This window comes from Periplaneta americana, chromosome 10, assembly GCF_040183065.1.
Source record: "Periplaneta americana isolate PAMFEO1 chromosome 10, P.americana_PAMFEO1_priV1, whole genome shotgun sequence".
Classification (NCBI taxonomy): domain Eukaryota; kingdom Metazoa; phylum Arthropoda; class Insecta; order Blattodea; family Blattidae; genus Periplaneta; species Periplaneta americana.
The window spans coordinates 16,979,105-16,997,080 of NC_091126.1; the positions used below are offsets into that span (position 1 = coordinate 16,979,105).

Below are 17,976 nucleotides of genomic sequence, written 5' to 3' on the forward strand. Positions count from 1 at the left end.
GGAAAGGTGTTGGAGATATTTCAGCATGCATTTGGCAGTGTGATTTTCATCAATATCTCAGAAATTTGTTTTCTACTCTTAAATTCTTTGAAAAGATAGACTAGGTCTTCAATTACATATGTAACCTCATTATTTATACAGGGACATCACTTTATTTTTACCAACATTTTTAACATTAACCTGGCTATACTCGGAAACACTGTTACCCCCCTTCCATTACAGGAGTTTGGTGTTACTAGTGCAATATGTAAACAAATCATTTTACTAGCTATAGGAGGAGAGAAAAGTAGTGTATCCATTTATGTTACAGGGAAATACAGTATTACGATTTTCAGTTTGATCATTACTTTTACAGTATTTTATCAAAAAACAGTAGAATAATAACAATTTTTTTTTCACAAACTCAACTCTTCAGGTGGTTATATTCATTATGTAATGTCTACTTTATTCAGCATATTACTAACCTAATTTATTCCTGAGAATTTTGTGAGCACTTCCGTAAGAAACCCCAATTTCTACAGCTAACTTCTTGACCGACTAATTAGGACCTCCTTTCTCTACCATCTTCTACATCATCTTCTGTCACCTTTGTTGGCCATATTACACTTTTCTTCCTCTCTGTACACTCTGTTGCTCTAAATTTTTCTACCAGATTAATGACAGTTCTACGAAAATATTCCGTAATGATATAATCAGGAAATTGTGAAAAAAACTGTTGTTCACATTCGGTTATATTTTAATTCCAGTTTCCATCATCGTCCTTCATACCTACAAACAGTAAAACAAAACTCTTGTTTAAATAATGCTGTTAAGTACCGCACCATATTATAGGGTAACGTACTTTCGGTAACTCTAATCTTCACTTGTGCTCAGTCCACACAGATAAATTCAGTTATGCTACACACGATACCTGTGTGAAAATTAACTTCAATAATATAAGCACTTTCTTCTATAGAAAATGCAACATATTTCTGAAACACGCTGTACTCTCTACTGTTTATTTCACTGCTAGCAACAGCGGCCGTAAGTTTGTGTGACTGACGTTAGCAAGGACATTAGTGAAAGGGGTGAGAGTCAAGTACATTCAGAAACGCAGGTACAATAAAAATTGAAGTAAAAATAAAATGATGTCCCTGTACATTGATGCTTCTTTCTTACAAAACTTCACAATAAATTGAACTTTTTTTCCAGCTCAAACTACGTGTAATCAGGGAATTGGAAAAATTGTGTACGAGCGTCTACCAGATCAGCAGCTGCAGGGCTTTGATGATGATGTGGTAAGTAATTAAAGAAAGGTAATGTCTACTCTTAAAGTGCAAGTTATAAGTAATTAAAGGTAATAAAGATCGGCGTGTGCATGTATAATATCTACACACCACATAAATTAATTGAGATTCACATCCATCAGATAAATAATAGTGTTTATGCAAGTTGTGTGTAAAGTGGAACTTTACTTGCACGAGTGCAAAAAAAAAGTTCGCGCCACAAATATGCTGCATATAGGCTACACATAATTTTATTATTACCGTAACAAAAAGAATTGCCACCACAGAAACAGAATGCTATTATTATCAGTGTTATATAATATAGTAGGCCATGAAGCGTGCAATAAAGTTATTTTATCTGCTTTTGTTACTCATGTTTAAGTTTATGACATTCATAAGAAAGTCGGAAAGAGACACTTCACCATACTAGTCCCATAAAGTGAAGCATACGTTGAAATAGATGAAAAGTAATATATTTATTGTACACTTTGACTACAAAATTTTTAAAATTTGCTACAATATCGATATCAGCGATAACACTTTCTTCACCTCTGCTCCTCATTTTTACAATCACGAAAAAATGTATTTACACATAGGCGTGTATATTTATTTATTTACTTGTTTATTTAATTACTTTATTTATTTATTTATTTATTTATTTATTTATTTATTTATTCACTTATTTATTTATTCACTTATTTATTCATTCATTCCTTTTTATTTATTTATTTATTTATATATTCACTTATTTATTCATTCATTCCTTTATATATATATATATATTTATTTACTCACTCACTCACTCATTTATTTATTTATTTATTTATTTATTTATTTATTTATTTATTTATTTATTTATTTATTTACTAACTCACTCACTCATTTATTTATTTCTTTATCTATCTATCTATCTATCTATCTATCTATCTATCTATCTATCTATCTATCTATCTATCTATCTATCTATCTATCTATCTATCTATCTATCTATCTATCTATCTATCTATCTATCTATCTATCTATCTATCTATCTATCTATCTATCTATCTATCTATCTATCTATCTATCTATCTATCTATCTATCTATCTATCTATCTATCTATCTATCTATCTATCTATCTATCTATCTATCTATCTATCTATCTATCTATCTATCTATCTATCTATCTATCTATCTATCTATCTATCTATCTATCTATCTATCTATCTATCTATCTATCTATCTATCTATCTATCTATCTATCTATCTATCTATCTATCTATCTATCTATCTATCTATCTATCTATCTATCTATCTATCTATCTATCTATCTATCTATCTATCTATCTATCTATCTATCTATCTATCTATCTATCTATCTATCTATCTATCTATCTATCTATCTATCTATCTATCTATCTATCTATCTATCTATCTATCTATCTATCTATCTATCTATCTATCTATCTATCTATCTATCTATCTATCTATCTATCTATCTATCTATCTATCTATCTATCTATCTATCTATCTATCTATCTATCTATCTATCTATCTATCTATCTATCTATCTATCTATCTATCTATCTATCTATCTATCTATCTATCTATCTATCTATCTATCTATCTATCTATCTATCTATCTATCTATCTATCTATCTATCTATCTATCTATCTATCTATCTATCTATCTATCTATCTATCTATCTATCTATCTATCTATCTATCTATCTATCTATCTATCTATCTATCTATCTATCTATCTATCTATCTATCTATCTATCTATCTATCTATCTATCTATCTATCTATCTATCTATCTATCTATCTATCTATCTATCTATCTATCTATCTATCTATCTATCTATCTATCTATCTATCTATCTATCTATCTATCTATCTATCTATCTATCTATCTATCTATCTATCTATCTATCTATCTATCTATCTATCTATCTATCTATCTATCTATCTATCTATCTATCTATCTATCTATCTATCTATCTATCTATCTATCTATCTATCTATCTATCTATCTATCTATCTATCTATCTATCTATCTATCTATCTATCTATCTATCTATCTATCTATCTATCTATCTATCTATCTATCTATCTATCTATCTATCTATCTATCTATCTATCTATCTATCTATCTATCTATCTATCTATCTATCTATCTATCTATCTATCTATCTATCTATCTATCTATCTATCTATCTATCTATCTATCTATCTATCTATCTATCTATCTATCTATCTATCTATCTATCTATCTATCTATCTATCTATCTATCTATCTATCTATCTATCTATCTATCTATCTATCTATCTATCTATCTATCTATCTATCTATCTATCTATCTATCTATCTATCTATCTATCTATCTATCTATCTATCAATCTATCTATCTATCTATCTATCTATCTATCTATCTATCTATCTATCTATCTATCTATCTATCTATCTATCTATCTATCTATCTATCTATCTATCTATCTGTCTATCTATCTATTTATTTATTTATTTATTTAATCTGGTAGAGTTAAGACAATCGGGTCTTCTCCACCATACCACCAGATTTATAAATACAGAAAAACAAATACATAGGCCTAGTGAAGAGGTAAATAAGAAAAATAAGTACAAGTGAAAATAAAAAGAATTCAAACGAGAAAAGGAAAAAAGACAAGTACAAAAAATAAAATTATAATAGGTACAAAAAAGTACTAATATAATATATCAATTGCTTAATTTATTTAGTGATTAAAGGAAATAACTAGACAAACAGAAAATGAAAAATATTTCTCCTACTGATTTGTTTATAGAGTGGCTTAGTTATCATTATTATTTTAAAATTCAATTGTGACAATAATCGCATTATAAACAAAATCCTATCGCCTCTCTTCTCATAGAGATTGTCAAACCCAATAAAACGTCACAATTTTAGATTGCTCTTTGGTCAACTCTCCGAAGAGAGGTTGGAACCCCATAAGCGACACCAATAAGGTAAAACTCATGAGGCAACTAAGCCAGGAGGCAATGGGGTAGGGCGGCCAGTTCCTTTCCCCCTGCATTCCATACATCGCTGAGCAGTAACATGTTGCATTAATCAGACTTGATGTATACAAACAATTATTGTTCTTTCTCTGAACCATATCGTCAAGTGAGATGTACAGCCTTAGACACAAAAAATGACCGCTCTCCTGTAGCGTGAATTTCGTCTAAGTCGACTTCGGGTAGCGCCTGGTTCACACGACTAGGGGAAGGAAGGATGTTTCTTTTTTTGAATATGAGATTGGTAATCAATTCCGAATTTTGAAGAATATTCATATACGAGTATTACAATAATAATAATCCGTGGCGCTACAGCCCGTGAAGGGCCTAGACCGACCAGCCGGCTGCTGGCTTCACGCCCACACGCCGAAGCAGAGGTGGACGATCATCCAACCAGAATGGAGGTATCGTGTGGTTAGCACGATGATCCCCCCAGCCGTTATAGCTGGTATTCGCAACCGGATTTCGCTACCTATCGTAGCTCACCAAGTGCATCACGATGCTGGGTGGGCACCGGTCCCATACACTGGCCGAAATTTCATGAGAAAATTTCTTCCCCCATGAGGACTCGAACCAGCGCGCATTCCGTAACGCGAGTCCAAGGCGGGATGCCTTAGACCGCGACGCCACCGCGCGAGACCGAGTATTACAATAGTATTGTAAAATCTTTGTTAATGTAATTTTTGCTTGCAATGATAAAACTTAAACGTAAACTTAAACCTAATTCACTCCCTGAATATATCTTCGTTATAGAGTATCCATAATAGTTGACCTATAAACAGACAGGAAAAGCAACAAACAAACAAACAAAACAAAGGAAAAACAGAGTGGAGTCATGCATGCGAAATTCCTTCACGTTTAAATCTCAGCTCTCACGGAATCAACCGAAGTCTTCCGAAAGGGACTCAGCGTATGACAGCCGGTCATTTTTTTTGTCCAAGACTGTACACATAAGCCAGAACTTCAATCAGAGGTGATTTTATATTAAATAGTGAAAAGTGAAATAATGAAATTTCATAAATATTGAAATGTAAAAGCGGATAAATCGTTGTAAAACATGCGTATCGTAACATCATGCTACTATACTCGATGAGTTATCAAACTCGGCGTATCTTGTACTGTAACATGATACGTTACGATACATATTGTTATTACCGCACATGTGCGATAAAGTAACTTTATTTTATGTTGTTTAGAAAAGGCCTACTTTTTATACGTAGAACTGCTTAGAAAATCGATACTTTTTGTTATCGTAGAAAAAAAAGGTATCTAATGTGAAGAGCGTTGTGTAAAATCATAGAGATCCTTACATACCTTTCACACTGCACAAGTACCACCAGTCAGAGTTGAGACCAATTGGTCAACACTGCACGCAGATTTAACACTGAGCAATTGAATAAATGAACTTACTTTCGAGCTTGATCTCGCGCTCTCCACCGTTGAAAATGCACAAAATTTGATTCAAGTTTCCAAACAGCTCACTTGTCATAAAGAGAAACTTTGCCATACGTTCATAAAAACTGGGACATAAACGTAAACATATGTTGAATTGAAAGGTAGGCCTATGCCGTTAAATGTGACCAGTCACAATACAAGTCCGCATTTCACGAGAAGATCCGAGCAAGGAATGCGAGTTTTTCCCCCACTCTTATAACCTACCCCCAACAAGGAACCGGCCGGCCATTGAATGAGTCTTGTTTGTCCCAGCCGGCCAATGACATCACCCCCATCCACCTGATCCTTCAAGAACGCCGAGTTATTGGCTTACTCTCTCCTCTTACCCCGCAAGGACCATACTCCCCTCGCAGGGATCCTCTCGTGAAATTTGGACAGTACGTTCATATGAGAGGTAGAGTAACAACATAACATTAGAACAGGGTATAGCAAACAGAGCAATCGGTACATGTATATGAGTACCCGTGCAACAGTAACTGTAGCGGGAGAAGCTGTTTCCAAGCCCTGCATTAGAGGCTTGGTAGCTACGATATATGTTAGAGCAAAGCGAATAACTCAGCCAATCACAAGACATTTGACGCAGCAATGGAAGATAGAGAATCGGATCGAAGCAGAGAATAAATCTATCATATTTTTCGGCGTCTTATGTGTCGTTAAATGTACCTACAAAGGACCGCAAAGCTTGCAAAATCTGCGTGAATTTACAAAAACCTTCATGACAATGTAATCAAATTTCATTTCTTCGACACCAATGTAATCGACTCCAGCAATCGACAACATTACTTGAAAAGCGATAGAATTTGTTACTTCTTAAGTGCACTATAGGGCTACGTTTCTCATTCTAAATTCTCAAATATTCGTCCTTAGGTTTGTTTCTATTTACATCAGACAATTAAGTTTGCATTATAGCCACAGAACTTGAACACGTTCTGAAGGATTAACTAACCGTAACGGTGAGTTTATTCAACTTCTGTGACGTATTATCACCGTCAGGTGGAGTCTGGCAGCGGCGTAACACCGCATAAAACACTCTGTAACTTGCAAAATGTGTCAAAGTTTGCAGGTATGATTAATGCTGGAAACCACCGCTCGGTGGATTTCGTCTAGATTCCACTGAGATAAAGCAAAATACACTGGATTTCGAAGAAATGTTACAAGTTCTTTGATTTCCTTGAAATCACCAGATTCTACTGTACAGAGCGATTTATATAGAACTGACACATTTCTTTCATTAATTGTTTCAAAACGAATTGTGCTAGCGACAACTTATTATACCTAAAATGTAGAGGAATTTTGGGAGATTATTTACCTCTATAGCAAATGTTGAAAATGTCCTCCATCCTGCATAAGGCACAACTCAACACGTCGTTCCATGTTACTGGCCACTCGTTGGAGGACTCTGTTGTCAATAACTTGAATCTCCTGTGTGATGTTGTGCATCAGATCGTCCAATGTCTGGGAACGTGTGGCGTAAACCCTGTCTTTTAAGTAACCCCATAGAAAGAAGTCCGGCGTTGTCAAATCCGGAGATCTCGGTGGCCACAGGTTACGTTAACAACAACCGTGGGAAGCCTAGATGAACGATGATTCCTTTTCACTCACCAGAGATCCAGTTGTTTCCAATTTGTTTACCAGTCCCAGTATTGTGTTTCTTTTGGGAGGATTGCGAACACCAAATTCTCTCTGGTATGCCCTTTGAGTAGCTGTAATTGAATTCGTAATCCAGTATTGTTTCACAAGGAAGAGTCGTTGATTTAATGTATACTGCATTTTCACGTTGACACAAAATGTCGAAAACAGCTGCCAACAATATGAATAAAACATAAACATCTGCGCATCTAGTGACAAGGAATCGAAACTCCAGAACATTCTGCTTAATTTGGTACTAAAATTGGGTCAGTGCTGCCAACAATAGGAATAAAACATAAACATCTGCGCATCTAGTGACAAGGAATCGAAACTCCAGAACATTCTGCTTAATTTGGTGCTAAAATTGGGTCATTGAATGAATTTCGAACGGAATAATTAAAGAAAGAAATGTGTCAGTTCTATATAAATCACTCTGTATATAGCTTAGATGCTAATAGCTAGGTATATCGGTACACCTCTTTTATTTTCCTAGGTCTACGGAAAACGGTGTCTAAATGAATTTTCAGGACACAGAAGAAAAAATGAGATATCAATGTATTCTCAGCTCAGAACAATTATACAGATTTAGCACAACATAAGACATGCTTTCTGTTCAGAAATACAGAAAATGCCACCGGCGTAGCTCAGTCTGCTAAGGCGCTTGCCTGCCGATCCGGAGTTACGCTCGGGAGCGGATTCGATACTCGCTTGGGCTGATTACCTGGTTGGGTTTTTTCCGAGGTTTTCCCCAAGCGTAAGACAAATGTCAGGTAATCTATGGCGAATCCGCGGCCTCATCTCATCAAATACCATCTCGCTATCATCAATTCCATCTTCGCTAAATAACCTCGTATTTGATACAGCGTCGTTAAATAACCAAGTAAAAAAATAATACAGGAAATGATAAGGAACGAATATCCGTTTCTGGTCTTCGTACAGAGATCTCGGAAATATGGCGGGTGTTTGAAAACAATTTTTACTTTATAAGAAGTGACAAAAATTATCAATATGACAAGGCGAAGTCACTTGTATTTCCAATTTGTAGTTTGCATATTGTTTCATTTTTGCTTAAATGAATAGGCGTAGTGTGGCTTTGGTATATTCGAATAAATGTAATCAAAGAGATAATGAAAACTTTAATAATGATATTTTTTCTATACATGGTAGAAGTGAAATAGCCTTGGAGATTTTCAGAGCGAATAGCTCATGTTGTATGTAACGGAAAACTATAATATCGTATTGGTGGAAAGTTAATAGTTTTCGCAGAAAGGAATAATTTTTCTCAAATGTTTAACAACCTCTTATTCGGTAACTATTGCGAGTAGGATCGTGATTTTTGTCCATATCGATAGGAAAACTAATAAAGAATAATTTATCCCTCTGGCGTATTTCAATAGTGTGGACAGTTTTCGTGTAAATTTAATTTTTAAAAACTCCAATTTCAAGCCACTGCACGATGCGAGTTGGTTGCAACACAGCGCCAGAGTACAGCTCATCTAGCCAGACACACCGAGTTCCTTGACCTCTTACATCTGTATCACGAAAAGAGTGTGTTAGCGACGATGTTGTCGTACTGCTGAAATTTCAAACTTAATTTTCTAACTAATCGTGCATTTAATCACAAAAGTAACATAGGTTTTGTATTAATGTCTGTGTACCCTGTTGTCCCTTTCAATAGCCAAGGTTATTTCACTTCCAACCTGTATAATTTGACGACAATAGTAAACGATAACAGCTGTAAGACAATGGCAGAATACAAATATATCTTTCCGTGTAGTGTAGAGGAGTGGCTCTTCCATTGTTTATATAGTTTTTTACGTTTCTATGTCCCGGTTTATGTCATTGAGCTTATGGCAATCCACAAAGAATCAGAGATGATCAGTTCCTAACTAAATTGGTTCTTTACTTAAGATAATTTACTTTAACCTGTGAATATTATGTAGTCCTTTCACACGCCACCACTTAGAAGCGCTTTTCAGCATCATCACATCTAGCAAAACATTGACTTAAATGGAGGCATTCACATGTGAAGCGCAACCCAGCCACTGTGGCAGTTGGCGGCCGTCATTCGCCATCTACAGCGCTGCGAATGTCAAATGAAGTTGTTTATACACTATCTACCAAAAAGTAATTGGGCACCCAGGATTCTACGTGTTAGATGTCATGTTTCGGTGGTTACTATGCAATGGTATGCAGACAATAATGTTCACCGGCTGGACTGGCTTGCACAGAGTCCTGATCTCAATCCCATTGAGCACTTTTGAGACGAATTGGACCGGCGATTGAAGTTTCGGGAAATTCGGCCAACTTCCATTGTCCAGCTGAGTGCCATATTGCAAGGGGAATGGCGACGCATTCCAGTGGATATCCTACACAGCTAGTGGAGAACATGCCTGACGGGGTGGCTGCTGTTATAGCAACAAGAGGTGGTACCACGAGGTTCTAAAGGGGCAAAAATCAGTGCCCAATTACTTTTTGGTAGATAGTGTACAAAGCTGTCAATTAAGTTAATTCACAGCGCGTTGAAAACCACACGAGAAGTGTTGCTTAGAAGTGCTGATAAGTGGCTTGCTATAACTGATTTGTCCACCAAAATGTACAATTATGAAGCTCCCTTCAAATTTGTTGAGAAAAGAGTTATGATAAATTACCCAGATAAATTAATGACAAATTTGTGAAGCGGTATGGGAACGAGGTCAGATTTACTCACTGAAGACCTGTGCACTATGAATACCTTATCAAAGATCTTGCACACTTTACAAGCACCAATCACTGCACTGCTTGAAATGCACTTCTCTCCATTGCACAGCCTGATTCCATCTACACTATGTAGCGAGATGGACGATTGCAGGTCAGAGACTCATCGCCGCCATTCCGAGTATTAGAGAAGTGCCAAGATCTGTGTCTTCGAGATCGAACAGCAACCAACAATCTTGTTAGAACGTGCACATCATTCGACTTCCAACCTGGCAGCCGCATTGCATCTTTCAGCGGCACGGCCGAGTACGGAGAATCAACGTGCTACCTTACACACGAACAGGCTCACCCTGAAGGGATCGGAAGTCTCATCCTTGTTCCAAACAGCGTGCACTTCACCGAAGTCTGCCTGTCATGTTAGTATTGGACACACTGTATAATATGAGCATTAGAGAAATGAGAGCTTCAGTGAAAACAGTAGGCCTAGTATTTAGAGATAGATTGCTTCACAAATGTGTTGGCCATTATGAACCTCAGATAATTTTCTAGGAAAGCTAAGCAATCAATTTAATTCAGTGGCGGCTCCTGCGTATTTCTTAAGAGGAGGAAAGACGGTAACAGGACGAAATGACACCTTCTTGAATGAAACATACTACAAATTAGCCAACATGCATACATGTAAGACCAGGTAGTGTTGGGGTTGGCCTTCCCTTCTGTATAGCAATAATCTGTTCTTGTAAACTGAGTTTCCCAAATTTTCCAAAATATATAATGTTTTCATTTCTATTCATTGTTGAATAATTGCACAAATTAACAATTACAAGGAAATTCACCTCGCAACATTTTTCGAGCACACTACAGCATCACACGTGTTGGAAGAGACTAGCTACTAACACGTAATCGGAACCGCGGAAATGGGAATGGGAAATAATCTGAGGAAAGCGAGAACACTGCACCAACCCACGTGGTCTGTGTTGCCACATGTACATTTTACAAGTTCAGTGTCACATGCTTTTGAAGAAAATCAGTTCTTGTAAAGTCATACTACCATTATTGTTCAAAGTTGCTGGTGGCCAATATTTTAAGTTAGAAATAATGTAGTTTGGGGTACCTATTTTCAATTTCAAATATATTTGTACAAAACTGACAACTTGGCTGTTGCCCTGTCTAGTACACAATGAATGGAAGTGAATTTCAGGGGCCAAAAAGATCTGCGATACTAAAGTAGAACTACTTCCTCTTTGTTTTATATAAACCCGACTTTAACTTTCAAATATCCTTGAAAGTTTCAAACCATGAATAGTAGCCTATATAAAGTGCAATGAATAATATTTTTTATTCATAATTAAAAAAAAAGTTTATATGGTGTCTTTCATAGCGTTGCGTTAAAACTGTTTTTATTGTGCCTCCTCCTAGATGTGTGTTAGTCTGGTTGAATGCAAGATCGTTAGATGGCAGCGGTAGCGAGCTTGCTGCACGACCAGTCGGTTTCTATTTCCCGCCCATGCGCTGATTCAGAGGAGGATCTCCTCCCTCTCCGTTCATTTACTCGCTTTAAAACTCTGCTTCTTTCTCTGGCCGCTAGTGCGCTGTTGTCTATGTGTGTTAACTGCAGTAAAGGAGGAATGGATTGACTTTCCTCCACACAAACATGTCTCTGTGAAACTATTTGATGGCGGGCCTGTTACGTTTCTGTTTCTTATAGTACTCAACCTGAACCTTACAATAAAAAACTATTAAAAATTACATAATAGGCTACTTTTCATGCCAGTCGACCCTTGTAATCTGTATTAAATCCGAAACATTTACTATTATCCTAATATTATAACACGAACACGAAACTTCTACCACCCTATTTAAAATCTACATCAATCTAACGTTTATAACATGATTTTCTCTTCCCTGTCATCTTAACTATAAAAATTAATTTACCCAATTTTCTCAAGTTATTTTTACTTACAGTTCCACATAATTTCTTATAAGCTACTCTATAGTTGAGTTTCAGAATCCGCAAATCCGCTGTCTGGTAATCACACTACAATCAAAATATACACATGCAGTAGGTTAATGGAAGTATATGCTTGAAAATGAAATGAGTAGGCCTAACGATTTAGACAAACAATGACTTAGACACTTTTATGTATCTGTCTAATAATTCTTATGCATATCAATGTTAAATACAGCAAGCCGGGTGGAGAGAGAATGTCCCAATCGGCGCTATGTGTTCGAACGTCATCCTAGAAAGAAACTCAGCCTCCCTGCAACACTTTATAAACAAGTAACTGCAGCCAATCGCAGTGACTGTGAAGACAGGTCAGTGTTATTCTTGTAATAAATTTAGTCCGTCCGTGAAAACTGTAGAGCAGGCATTTCCAACTGCTGGCTCTGTGACGTTACACGTCTCTGCTCTCGTGCTCTTCGAAAAGGAAAGCATAGGTGAAAGAACAAAGTAAGGGGAGTGGCAGTGGAAGGGATGGAGATGTTACGTAGTGGAGACAGAACAGTACCTCCCTCACCTGCTCTTCCAGCTCTACTCCGAGAGATGAAACGAGCTCCGACGTCACAGGCTGTCCAGTTGGAAATGACTGCTGTAGAGTGTCAGTCGCAAAACAAGCCCTCTGCGCATCTGGCTGGTTGGTCCAATGAAGGCGCGAAAGGAAAGGAGCCTGGGAGAGAAACCACAACAGGCTAGGGTTTGTTTCTGCAGCAGTTTATAACATTTATAATCGTCATGCGCATGCGCACATCGACTTTGCTGTTCGTGCAGCGGTAACTTCAAACTCTGACTACTTGCTGATTGAAAGTCATGCATTCTTGCAGTATACAAACCATCAACAAACCATTTCCTGACGGTCAGAAAGATTTGCGAATCAAAAGCAAACCAATCTCAAATCACATTGACGCATGCGCATTAAAATAGTTTTACTGCACCTTTATCCACAGGACTGGCACACGTAATTTTTGTATTGTTATTTCGTTTCCTTATTTATATCGGTTACAATACACTGTGAAATTTAATTACGTCTTGAATATACTACATGAGTAATTATTTTACAGAACATGGATGTTCTTGCAGAAATGGTTTAAAATTAGTTTCAAATCTATCATCGCTGATCATGTGCAATAATAGGGGTTGGAACAGTTTTCAAACAGTTGTGAAACCATCACAAACTCGCTGCAGAAACAAACCTTTGCACTGTCGCCCTCTCGCTCACTACTTTGTGGAAGGGAAGGGAGCAAAATGTGCAAAATCCACAGATTGATTATAGATTCAATAACTTGTATAATTACTGTATAAAGATTTTGTTATCAGTGGCCATTTACAGTAAACCCAAACGACACAGACTCAAACTCAGCCAAGTCCGATGGATTTAAGGTTGACAATCTTTAAGATGGCTCGCTGTGGATGAGAAATAAAGGCGAGTGGATGGCGAGGTAAAAAGGGCATATGTAATTCAGGTACCAAATCTGGTTTCTTATCTGTAGGACTTTGGTTGTCATTAAAGGGAAATTATGTGCTTTAGGGACGAACTATTTGGCAAGTGGGTTCGAATGCTTCTAAGGAGGGCGAAGGATTTTATAGAGATAAAATAACATTTTCCATCCCAGATATAAGACTACAAATTCTTTATTTTGAGTCTGGTTTGGTTAAAATTATGATTTTAATATGGAATTTTACTGGAGGTAGTGATTCTTTGTCAAGTTTAAAATAGATAAATGCAAATAGAATGAAACAAGTGGGACGAAGCTTTACAAAATCAATTGTAGGTAGGTCAGATAATTTGTAGTTTGGCGACCGGCATTTCTTGAAGCTTTCGCACTTACACGAACTTATATTTTGGCTTGTAGACGTTGTGCATTTTGTGCAAGTTTGCATTTAGAACAATTCCAACACTTCAAAAAAAAAATCAAACAAATTTGAATGAGCTTTATAAAGTGAGCGTTGAAGCTTAATGGTAACATTCAAATGTACTTGTCATACGTTCTCATATTCGCAAGCGATATTGTAGTTTTAACCCTCATTTGAAAGGGAGGGAAAATGTGAGTTGTCTTTTAAGTTTAAACTAAATAGTTAGCGAATTAGGTGATTTTTGGATTTGTTTGTTGAAATTTACATCTTAAATCCACTGTCCACTCACCAGCGTCTTCGGAATCGGGACATGCCAACCTGAATAAAAAATTAAATTTCGATAATCGGAATTTCTGTCCCGGTAAGTTTCAGTAATACCCAGCAGCTGAAATTTTTATACCAGATATGATGTAAATTAAATAGGCAACCAATAACTTCTGTACTGTGTCACGAGACAAAATTCATCAGCTAACTCTTTCTCGCTCCAGCAAGTTTCTTGTTTTCCCAGCAGATATTCCTGCGAGAAAACTTCTTGTAAGATGGTGGAATGAAGGAAACAAATTTAAATATGAGAACAACGAGTCAATTGGCTATAACTTACATGAAGTGGATAACAGACGAGCACAAAAACAATGATTCTCAGTAATTCATCGGTTAATACTCAGCTGGTGTTTTGGACTGTCCATGAAAGAACAAGTTACGTTCATATTTAATTCAGAATAAAATTAATAGATGATATTTACGTGAAACAAATAGTATTTTCTGATACAAAAGATTAAATAGGCCTAAGGCTATGTTAACTATGAATGTGAAATATATAATAATATAAATGAAACATAAATATACTGATAAATATTTGGAGCTGTTCTGTAATGTAGGGCCCCCACCCCACAAAATGCAAGGAATTACTTTTTATAAATTCACAATATATTCCACAGGTGTCTCAACGAGTTCAGCTTTGTGTGTCGTTCTGCTTCTTACGATTCAACAGCGCATACTTGTTCTCTAAGCAAGGAAACTCGGCGGACGCATCCTGAGCTCCTGGAAGACGATCCAAGCAGTGATTACTTGGAAAACACTTGTCTAAATGGTAAATATAACTTTCCACTTCTCACAGTGGAGTACAAAATGCCATTTCTTATTCTCAGAGTAGTTCTACCTCTTGTTGATTATACAGAGTGTTTCCATTTATATGAGCCGTTCTGAGCAAAAGTGGTGTAGGTCAAAATTGGGTAATGAAGTTTAAAGTAAAAATTCCGTAAAATATAGCGCAAAGTAGCAATTAATATGTCTTCTTGCTATCCACTGACTATTTCTTCTTCTTTTTCTTTTTCTTCTTCTTCTTTTTCTTTTTCTTCTTCTTCTTCTTCTTCTTTCCTTTAGTTTAACCTCTCCCTTTTAGGTTCATTTACACGATCCACGCCACCCGGGCCTTACAGGGCCGCGACCTGTCGGGAGAGGAATTAATCTATGGATCACATGCATACTTTTTTGACCACACAAGGACATGGAGGGCCTCCCCGGATGAGGGATCAGCTCAATGCCAGGGCCACCTCCGATACAACACAAACATTTAAGACATTACACATCATTCACTCACACACATATGAAAGGACTTTTAAGAGGTACAATCCCGGCATTTGCCTGGAAAATAACTGAGGAAACCATGGAAAACCTCAGTTAGGATTGCCGGCCCCTGGGATCCACTGACTACTAATAGTTTAAATAAATTGAATATTAATTGCTACTTTGCGCTGTCTTTTACAGAATGTTTACTTTAATCCTCATTACCCATTTTTGATTTACAACACTTCTGCTCTGAACGGCTCATATGATAGGCCTAAGTGATTGGGGTTTGGATAGTAGACCTCAAAACAACACAAAACGTTCATATGAATATATTTCCTAATGTTGATTCTTCACTAGTTACAAGCCTACATGTGTCAGCAATTGGTAGTAGGTGTATACCCCTGCTTGTGTACAGATTGTGATTAGACAGCTTGGAGTGTAGTGCCTAGTCTCATTACACTGGTGACATCCAACTCACGTTGGACGCCAAGCACTACTGATACTATTAGCTAAAACTACTGGGTGTTCATTTCAAAGTGTGTCATGACGTCACTGTTGTGAGTCAGCGATTTGAAGCGAGTTTCAGCTTTTATGTCAGAGAAGTTGCCTATTAATCAAGTCGTTCAATCTGAACTTGAGAATATGTACGGTATGACTTGAACTTCGTAGCAACAGATGGCGGTCTGTACGGTCTGTGTGCTACGATAACCTCTTTCGAACTGTGTTTTGCTCGGGCAAGTCGTATGCAGGGTATTTGTTATCATCGGTTGCGTACGGCAACATTCCACAATACAAATCAAATGCTCCGTATCCATGTTGACAGTCGAAGGTAATGTCAACAAATACTGTACGTAAGTAATCGTCTTAAACCTCTCCGCATATCCCGACAGTAAGAAAAAACTCACCCCAGTACGTGTTTCCAAACAGTTCACATTCCTGCCACTACTGGAGTTACCGTACGTATCGGTAAGTACTCCTCTGGATGAACGCCGTACTTGCTAGGCAACTTCTCTGGCACATAGGTAATACGCCTCTGCGGAAGTGTAGGAAGATTGAATTGTCTAGGCACATCGGCTAGCCACATGACGGCATACAGCGAGCCATGACACACTTTGAACTGAACACGCAGTAGTTCCGTCTGCAACATGTGAATGTGCTCCTCAAGGTGTTCCGCTGGTTCTGGTATGCCGTATGTGGTCAATGCATGAAGGGGCGTTATTACTTTTCAGTTAAGTAGCCAGGACCTATCTGGATGAGCAGTTCTCACACAAATGAATAAGCTCTGCAGAACAATCACCTTGGCCTGCACGTACCCCTGATCTCAGTCCAATGAAATTTTGCCTTTAGGGACATCTGAGAACTATCGTTTACAATGCTTGACCAACGTGTGAAACAAGGCTGTCAGCAGATATGTGAAATGCCTGGGGTGTTTCAACTTGTAAGACACTCAATGAAGTAGAGTGTGCAAGCGTGCATTCAGGCACAAGGCGGACATTTTGAGCACTTCTTGTAGAGTAACGTATTATTGCTGGTGCTTCGGTAAGGCTGCAGCTACACGAACATTTGTATATCAAGTGGGGCTATCAATTTAAACAGAACTTTGGGAGGCCTGTAACTCGAGAACAATTAACCATATGTTCATATAGAATTTTTGTGTTGTTTTGAGGTCTACTTTCCACAACCCGGTTACTTCCCATGTAAATGAAAACATCCTGTATAGAATGTTTTTTTTTCTAATACAAGAACGTGATTTTCACAAGTTTACATAGGCTATTATATGTATATTGTAATCATTAATAATATTGTTTTTATATTTAAGAAAATAATTTAAAATGACATGCCTGTTAAAGTATAGTACATTTTCCTTTGGTTAACTCACGTTTAATATACGGTATATATTTACGACGATGGTGCTAATCCTAGGAATATGAATCGCTTTTCCGAGGGTATAACTACCAGGCAGACTTATCCTCGTGGAGGCTCTCTTGAATTAAAGAAACTCTTAATGAAAAACAGACATAATTCTGGATGTAATTACTTTCTCCGAAACATAATTACCGATAAATTTCATCTGTATATCTCCCGGATAAAATTATTGTCGTAGCTGGAGTGAGGAAGTTTATAGTCTAAAACTCCTTTAGTGAGCATGAAACTATACCTTTGAGATGTGCAAAATATGCACTAAAATTCGTAAAATGTAGCATTGGACCTATTGTATCTATATAATCTTAATTTTTATTGAGAAGCAGATGTGCTTTTCTCTGGAACTGAAATAAAGCATTAATTGCAGTTTTCAACCACTGTGTGTCAGACAGTGTCTACAGTAAATGTATACATGTTGTCTCTCAAGATATACTTTTAACGAAAACAACTTCTTGGAAAAGTATATAAGTACCAGAAACTTGAAGCCATGAAGAAAATATTTTTTTGTCAATTAGTAAGCTAGTTTCAATCTTAAGTCAATTGACCAATATAGT

At 36.7% G+C, this 17,976-nt stretch overlaps 1 protein-coding gene across 3 annotated transcripts in view; it reads left to right on the plus strand.

Annotated features, from left to right (window-relative positions):
- nompA (no mechanoreceptor potential A) overlaps nucleotides 1-17,976 on the plus strand; it is a 111,271-nt gene that overhangs the window by 47,069 nt on the left and 46,226 nt on the right. For all 3 annotated transcript variants that reach the window (XM_069836958.1, XM_069836957.1, XM_069836959.1), the window contains exons 2-5: nucleotides 1,192-1,277; nucleotides 10,235-10,496; nucleotides 12,264-12,393; nucleotides 14,869-15,020. In XM_069836958.1, the coding sequence (XP_069693059.1) occupies nucleotides 1,192-1,277; nucleotides 10,235-10,496; nucleotides 12,264-12,393; nucleotides 14,869-15,020 (630 nt within the window). The remainder of the gene's footprint in view (nucleotides 1-1,191; nucleotides 1,278-10,234; nucleotides 10,497-12,263; nucleotides 12,394-14,868; nucleotides 15,021-17,976) is intronic.